The sequence below is a fragment of the Nothoprocta perdicaria genome, unplaced genomic scaffold (genome assembly GCF_003342845.1).
Source record: "Nothoprocta perdicaria isolate Ctin4 unplaced genomic scaffold, notPer1 scaffold_3, whole genome shotgun sequence".
In the NCBI taxonomy this organism is placed as follows: Eukaryota; Metazoa; Chordata; class Aves; order Tinamiformes; family Tinamidae; genus Nothoprocta; species Nothoprocta perdicaria.
Genome location: NW_020455532.1, coordinates 3,095,641 through 3,103,727, shown reverse-complemented (window position 1 = coordinate 3,103,727; position 8,087 = coordinate 3,095,641). Strand labels below are relative to the sequence as shown.

Here is an 8,087-nt window from a genome sequence, read left to right as displayed (position 1 = left end):
TTGGGAAACCCATGGCTAGATCTGCTAAAGATACAACACTATGTGGGTACCCAGGGAGCAGGTGAAGTGATTTGACCTTCATCTAAAGTGCTTTGCTGGGAATACAACTGCCCTGAGCATGTGGCCCCAATTTGCAGGCGTTAAGTAACCTGAAGCTGGAGCTGTTAAATACACAGAGCTAAGGCCATCTCCTTCTCATCAGTTTTAGTTATTGTAGCACTAGGTGTTAGTGGTGTTGACTAAGAGGTGCAATTTGGGGCTCATGGTCCCCCTTTAAATAAACACCAGCATGCAAACTTTTGCATTTCCTACATTATTAATCTGTTCTCCATCATCATGGTTAGTTCTTATTCTCGCTATTGCCAGAGATATCTCTATTACACAGCTTGGAAAACAAACAGAAGGTTGGGCTGGTTTTCTGTGCTTGCAGTCRCTCTCTATTTTCCTCTCCTGGCTGAGATTGATGGACCTAGCAGCGTGGAACAATCATTCCTGCAGTAATTAAGCACCGCTGGTGGATGTGCAGGTAACACTCAGCCGTGGGCTTGCACGGGAGCCTTAGCGGCAAACCAGAAATGCCCATAATTAAGGAATATATWGGTGATATACAGGCACGTGTCCCTTTCTGGTGTGCGTTACCTCGCTGAACTCACTGTGGCTCCTCACAGGCATATTTGGGATCTCTGGTTAAGAAATGGAATTAGTCCCTGCTGGTTGCATTTACTGTATTTTGCTAATCTATTCCTTCAGACGCCACAAATAGCTTATTTCATTGTGCTGCTTTATTGATCGAGGGAAAGATGCAATTTGACAGCAGTTTCAGAAAAGCCTTCAAGTTGTCCAAGATGTGGTAGAATTATTAACTATCCTAAGCTGACATATGGTAATTTAGCGTTTAATGTTTGCCCTGATATGCTAAGGAATCTTCATGCCAAGTTCCCAGCTGATGCCCAAAAGTTTATGAGTACATAAATAATAGCTGAAAGAGTTTTCTGGAGCTGTGTTTAGCTTCAGACACTCATACTTTGATCCAGTATGTGCTATACTTAAACTTTCTTTCGCGAGGAGGTGGAATCCCCCTGTAAACCCACTACCCTTGGAATAAATTAATAGGATTTTGCAGCTTTTTGCAGCTGTATTTGTACAACTTCATCTTGAAATAATTTTAATTTCTGTGACTAGGCTTATAATTTTTTCAAGCGTGTTACACAGTTGGCTGTACATAATTATGTCTTACAGCCATAAGCACTAGCAATCTGCTTACCTAAACCATTCTGCTCCAGGCTTGTCATTGTAACTGATGGTGAAGAAACTGCATGTTATTCACCACATGAGAAATTAAATTATCAATTAATAAATAATAACACGGGGGGRAAAAAAGAAAAAGGCAAGAAATGCACTATGGCCATCACACGCAGCCTTAATGGAGTGAATAGGTTCAGAGTAAATGCTGAAGTCTAAGCCTACATTGATGCTCATTAATGGTGTTCCTGTAATATATAGGCATGACTTCACTTTCAGCCTCCTCATAGCTGTTGGTTCCAGCATCCTAACCATTGATATAACTCTTCCATATGTGCTCTACAGTGTAATCTACCTGACAGACCAAACGAATGAGCTTGCTTAAACTTATTAGAGGTTCTTACAAAACTGCGGAGCTCTACAGTCCTGCCTGGCAAGCATCCCAAAGTAGTGCCTGAAGTAGTAGCCTCAGCAGATTTTGTTTTCTGGAATATACACATTAAAGGGGTTTATTGTTGTTTCTCATTGTTAGCTATTTGCAGATAGATCTAAAAGCTTAATTTTATGCTGAGAATAGCATTTGTAATCATACTACAGCCCCACTTGCCTATGATCCGTAATATCTACAGGTGTTTCGCAGCATGGCTATATAAGGGCAGGAAAATGGAAAAATGGGGGAAAACTAGAACTTATTACAACAGTAAAGGTCGTACTAGGACCAATTATATCCCTTGAAATACTCGTTTAAGGCAGGTACAAGCATGTCCGTTGCCCAGTGCTGGCTTTTTCCCTGMGTCCCCGCTTGCAGGCTCATAAAGAGTGTGGCCTGGGCTCCTACAAAAGGATCCTTGCTCTTAGGATACACAGCTCAGTTTCTAAACTGCGGAGCACATTTTCAGCTGGAGTGAATTAGCGTGCCCCTGTTTGAAGCCAGCGAGTCCACACTGATTTATAGCAGCTGAGGACTTCAGTCATTAGTTACAGGGATCAGGTTGCCCCGCTGAGGTCCCTGTTTGTTGGCCCTGTGTCCTGCAGGGAGCACTTCTGTTTTGTGCTCCGTTTTACTCCCAGGAAGGTGCCGAGTCCTCTCTGCCAGGCCAACCTTGTAAGGGAGGCTGCACAAGGCTCAGAGAGGGAGCAGCTTCAGAAAGATGAGCACAGAGTCCCACTGATCTGTATTTTTTCTTTATTTTTATTTGACTTAGTCTTTGTTTAGGCCTAGCTGTAGCAGCGGGCGATAGGGCCAGCTGCAGTAAGGYACCTAAGTATGGGATACAGTGTGTATTCCTCCATAAATAGGTCATGAATAATGTTCTTCACGCATCTGGAAGTCGTGACTCTTTCTCAGCCTCTGTTTTTGACCTCTGGGAGTTTTGCTTGACCTTTCGTCRTGGAATATCTCCTACAGCAGAGGAGGACTTGTCCATGTGGGTCACATCCCCTAGTAAGCAACAACCGCTCGTGTCTCGCACGCTGTGAGCCAGCCTTGGCTCGCAGGGCCACAAGTCACCCGCRCGTGGCACTGACGAATCTCTCCGCTTGTAACCCCAGATAAGGGAGAGACGAGTCAAAATGTGGTTTGTTGCCTCTGCCAGCAGTTCTCTGGCAGTGACAGAACGTCGTTCACGTTGTGATACTCTGCCAATCTTGAAATAATCTTCTCGACCCGTCGTAGCCTCTCCTCCCTCGCTCGCCTTGCTGCACGCTGAAGCGCTGCCATAGAGGAGGGCTGGAAAACTGGGCCTGCTGCAGGGAGGCTGCGGAAGAGCCCGTGTTGCCTTAGAAATTACTCTGCCCTATCACTTATCATTAGATGTGGAAGATCCATTAGCATGGGCCAGTTTCTGATACAGGCACGTTAGCTTCTTGACCTTCATAAGGACGAGTAATGAAAATTGCRTTATTATTTAATGATGAAGACCATGCAACAAATTGCAGTTTACTGAGGTTTTTGCAAGTGAAGACAGAGACCTGGCAGGGCTGGCGTCCTGAGAGCGGCTGCCCCCTCCACCCGGTGTTAAGGTACAGACTAAGATGGGCTTCTTTGAAGGGAGCTGAGGAATTTCAGAGGCTCTTTYGTTCTTTTCCTTATTTCTAGGAATTGGCTTGGGATCATTGGCAGGGGTGATAAAAGGCGACAGAAGTTAATAAATATCACCTTAACCTAATTGGGTCTCTAAGTCTGTCTTTATCTTTCCCTGTCTGCTTGAATTSGGCACGTGCTTATTGAAAAAATACGTGATTCAGTAAGCAATGTGCAGTAATCTGTTCGGAAACACGAGGCTGGAGATCTTTCCCTTTACTGGCTTGTAAACCAACTGGTAAATGAAAATTAGGGACTTTTATACAAGTGACTCTTAAATATACTGCAAATTCAGTTAAAAATAAGTAAATCCTTAGTAGGGATTTCAATAAGCAGTAAGATGTAGCTGAATTAAAATATTTCCACTAAAATTAATGAGCCAGTGCTGGGATGCTTAGACTGACTCTTAAGTGTGCTCATTTAAAGACTTCGAATATGTTTGCCTGTCTGAAGTTCTATGGAGCATTTTGAATGCATGATGGATTRTAGTTTTCAGTTATTTTAATTTGGTTTTCTTAATGGGCAAAATAGCTAAGAGCTTAATAATAAAAGACACTTATTGCTTGTCATTTACRTTATTTTATGTGTTCATTAATAATGGATTTTATTTAAAAAAAAAAAAAAAAATCAGGTCCAGAGCTCCCCAGGTCATGTTAGTGCAGATGTTTCAAAATACTTCATGGGAAATTTGGGAAATGAAGTATTTTCTTCAAGGGCATTCTGTAAAACCATGTCATTAAAGAACAAGTTAGAGAACTTAGAAGGAGATTTATTTTTTTTAGCTTGCTCTGTGAATGGAAAGTGCAGCATCGTATAAATTTTCTGTCTTGTTTTCTGTAGATACATTTCTGTAGCTACATTTCCAGTTACTTCCATATACTGGCAGTGGTGGGCASAGCTGAGACCACTGACACCTGCCTGTGATTTTAAAGGGCTCATGTTTAATAGATTATATAAAAAGAATTGCTGTGTACACCAGAAAGCGTTATATGGCACCAAGATACACCAGCACTGAGCTTGAATGTCTGATAAATTTATCTTCAGGAGACCAAGAGTTAATTCCCACCAAGTGAGCATTAAGAGAAAGGGCCACCCATGCCCTTGCTCCCTGCTCTTACATGGAAATGACTTGGCAGTTTATCCTGGGATTTATTTTAGCAGTTTATCTAGCTTGCAGATTAGTTTTTGCTACATTGCAACAAAAATGCTGACACGGGATTTCATTTTACTAATCCACGTGAATTTATACARCCCCGTTTACTCGTAGGCACCTAAACCTCCAGGAGGGCTTCAGTTCCACATTTACAAGTGTGGAAACAGCTTAAGAAATAGGTTAGCCTGCATGTTACTGCTTCCCCATCATTTGGGACCAGATCATAGGGGAAGAAATTCAACTAAGTCCATTCTGTCCATTTCCAAGAGTAAAATACACATTCCTTCCCTTGCTGCTGCGCCCATGCAAGCTCTTCCTTATGTCGTTTTAGCTAAACTGGCTTTAGTTAATGCACAGAGATGCAGAAACCCTAGGATTTCAGCAGCAGGAGTGGGAGGCGATCCCGCGTCGCAGGCAGGCTGCTTTTCGAGCCCATTTAAATGCAACACTACTACGAGGCAGGAAGCCAGCTTGGCTCCGTGAGTATTATCTCAAGTTTTGCAGCGTTCGTTTTCACACTTTTCGCTTATTGTACCAGAACCTTCAGTGGARAATGCCCATCTGTGAAATCGAATGAATTTCTTGTTTTCCTGGGATGTCCCTGTAGAAACGAGAGCTGAACCAGGGGTTGCTGCCCTCTCTTGGGTAGAGTTACCGTCAGTTGGAGCTGATTTTTATCTGCCAACACAGGGCAGGGTTTCCGCATCCTGGGAATGCGGTCGGAGGGTGCCTGGCGCTGGAGAAGCTCCACGGCTCCTCCGAGGGAAAGATGTATAAATACAAGCGAGGAGAACCATCTTCCTCCCATCTGTTCCCTAACCCAGAACCAAGCATAGCTGGGGACTGCGGTGTAAAATGAAAGATAAATGAATAAAATCCGTGTGCATGTTCTGCAGGCAGAATATTATAATRCAGATATGTTCCCGCCCTCGTGCTTGCCAGGCATAAGTGAATGAGAAAGCAACTCTCTCCTGAGCGAGTAAATTCCCCCAAACAGTAATTTTTTCTCCTGATCTAGTGAGTTCTGTGGGAATAGAGCTTTTCTATCATTATTATTATTATTATTATGGTAAACTGCTGCAGTAATGGTTTCAACAAAAGAAGTAAACCTTACATTGTATTCAAATAATGTTCTTAACTTCTCAATAAGATTTACTAAATTGCACCCCGGGAATTATGCAAATTAAACCTTTGGTCAAAATGTTACAGGATTATTGTTTTTTAAAAAAGAGAGAGAATTCTTTTAAAAAAAAAAAAAAAACTCATTAAGCGTGCCAGAATTACACGTTCCCATATCGAGGGCTCGTGCCTTTGTGACTGTCTCCCTGGTAGGAGTATGTGCTGTGCTTCCCTGTCAATGGTCCCTGTGCCTTTCCATGACAAATGCCACTTCGCCACTRGTGCTTTCTTGTTCCTGTTCCTTGCTGGAAATGGAATTAAGTACCGGTAACTAGCAGAGCATTGTAGTGCATTGGCAATTAACAGCAAATAATGAGTCATCAACGAATATTTGCACCATATTTTCCCCGTGTCTTTATTTTGCTCGATGCAGTATAATTATCTCACGGATTTTTYGTAGTATAATTGGGTAGGTCATGTGGATCTTATGATATATTTCATCTCCTAGATCTGCAATGATTTACATACAGAGAGCTTGGACCTTATTAATGCTAATAAAAGTGCTGCAAGGACAACCCATAGCATACACTTTATTAAACTGTACATGGTTTTCTTAGAGAGCTTCTGTTTATCTGTGTTTCCTGAAAATACAATGCCTTCAGCACTGAATATTTAAATCCAACCTCATTTTCCATGTTTCTGTCTGTCTCTATGCATTTCTAATGCTTCTATCATAACGAAATCTGGGTACTATATGCAACAGGAAATAGAGCATAAAAATGCCCGTAAAGAACTAACCATCTCCCCATCCACAATTCCAGTCAAAATTGCTTCCAGCTGGATTTTGTGGAGGGGGCTGGTGCTCCGGTCCTGGCGGTGGCTGGGGGGACACCCTGCTCTCCTGCTGGTCTTTCCCTCCTGGAAAGCAAGGACCAGTTTCCGAGCTCAAATGACACTGTCAAAATCAAGGTGCCAAAATGCTTTTCCACAGCAAATAGTCCAGTGGAGCAGCAACATTCCCAGCTCCGTTCCTTGACTGCCGTGGGAGCATCCATGTGCACGGGTGGAGGTAACGCGGGAGGCTGGAGACAGCGCTTTCCAAAGCTGGTCATGGCTGGGAGGTGCCCACTGTTCCTGACCGATTTGGGCATTTTACAGGGCCTGGATTTTCAGGAATTTTCTGTGAAAGCACGTGCTTCCACACCTGAGCCAAAACAGTCCAAATTTCAATAATTCCTGGAAAATCATTATGAGTAAAAGACAAAAATGGCTAAAAATCTGTGGTATGCTCTTTTGCTGGCATTTTCCCAAACTTTTGCTGTATGGCTCCYTTGCCAAATTTGACAGCAGCATCACATTTCTGCATCTCTCAGACTCAGATCTGTAGAGTTGTTTAAATTTCCTCACGGCTTTTGTCTCTAACTTACGACTGCTGCCTTTGCTCTTTCATCCAGATCCGTTCGGACAAGGACAAGGAGATCCACATCAGATACAGCATCACGGGTGTGGGCGCCGACCAGCCGCCCATGGAGGTGTTCAGCATCGACCCCGTGTCGGGCAGGATGTACGTGACCCGGCCCATGGACCGAGAAGAACGGGCTTCCTACCACGTAAGTGTGAGATGCCAGGAGAAACAGAAAAACACCTTGAGTTCTGGCTCTGAGGTCGCAAACTCAAAGCAAAAGTGCTCGAAGGGGCATGAAACTAATGTCCTTTCTGGAAACAAAAAAAATCACGATCATTTATTTGAAATGATGCAGCTTCGCACTCATTATATCCCTGGGAATTTATGTGGACTGGACCCCCTCCCCAGAACCATGAGAAACCAATCTCTACTCTAGCATGTCTTGGGAAATTACTGATTTATGAATCATTACCGCAGCTAAACATGCAATAATTGGCATAGTCATTTTTCATTTTAAATCACTAGGAGACATTCAGGCAGTATGATGGGGGTGTGTCAGATACATTTTTAAATAGGGAGATAGACTAATACTAAATATGAGGGAATTAATTAAGATTAATTACACTCAAAGTGCTTCCATACGCTATCCTAGCTTGTAAAATGCTCTACCTGCAGAATACTTACAGTGTAATTGGTCATTAGGTTTTGATCTAAATCGTAGTCTCTATATTGCTCACGATAATTGCACAACAGATACAGTCCCACAAATAGCCTAAAAAAATATTGTTTYTTGCATGAGAGACCTGCAAATTTTCACTGCTTTCTGCATCTGGGCTTTAGTTCTTTCCTGGTGTGGTYGCAGGAGGACATTTCATGGAGTGCTTTGTGTCAGCATTAAGTGCATCCATTGGTGCYGTAATAGCCATTCCCAGGGATGCTCTAATGCCAGCGCCGTGTACGAGTCACTTCTGTTGACACCGTATTCCCAACTGCTCCCTCGGAGCTGCCTGGTCTGCCAGCTTTATCCGGTGTCCAGCTAACCGTGTTGACACAGCTTCTGGGCTGGGATGGAAGGATAAAGAAAA

At 43.1% G+C, this 8,087-nt stretch overlaps 1 protein-coding gene across 1 annotated transcript in view; it reads left to right on the top strand.

Moving 5' to 3' along the window:
• The first annotated feature begins 324 nt into the window (after positions 1 to 324).
• CDH4 (cadherin 4) overlaps positions 325 to 8,087 on the top strand; it is a 90,231-nt gene continuing 82,468 nt past the window's right edge. The window contains exons 1-2 of the mRNA XM_026042099.1: positions 325 to 339; positions 7,052 to 7,207. Coding sequence (XP_025897884.1) covers positions 337 to 339; positions 7,052 to 7,207 — 159 coding nt within the window. The 5' untranslated portion in view covers positions 325 to 336. The remainder of the gene's footprint in view (positions 340 to 7,051; positions 7,208 to 8,087) is intronic.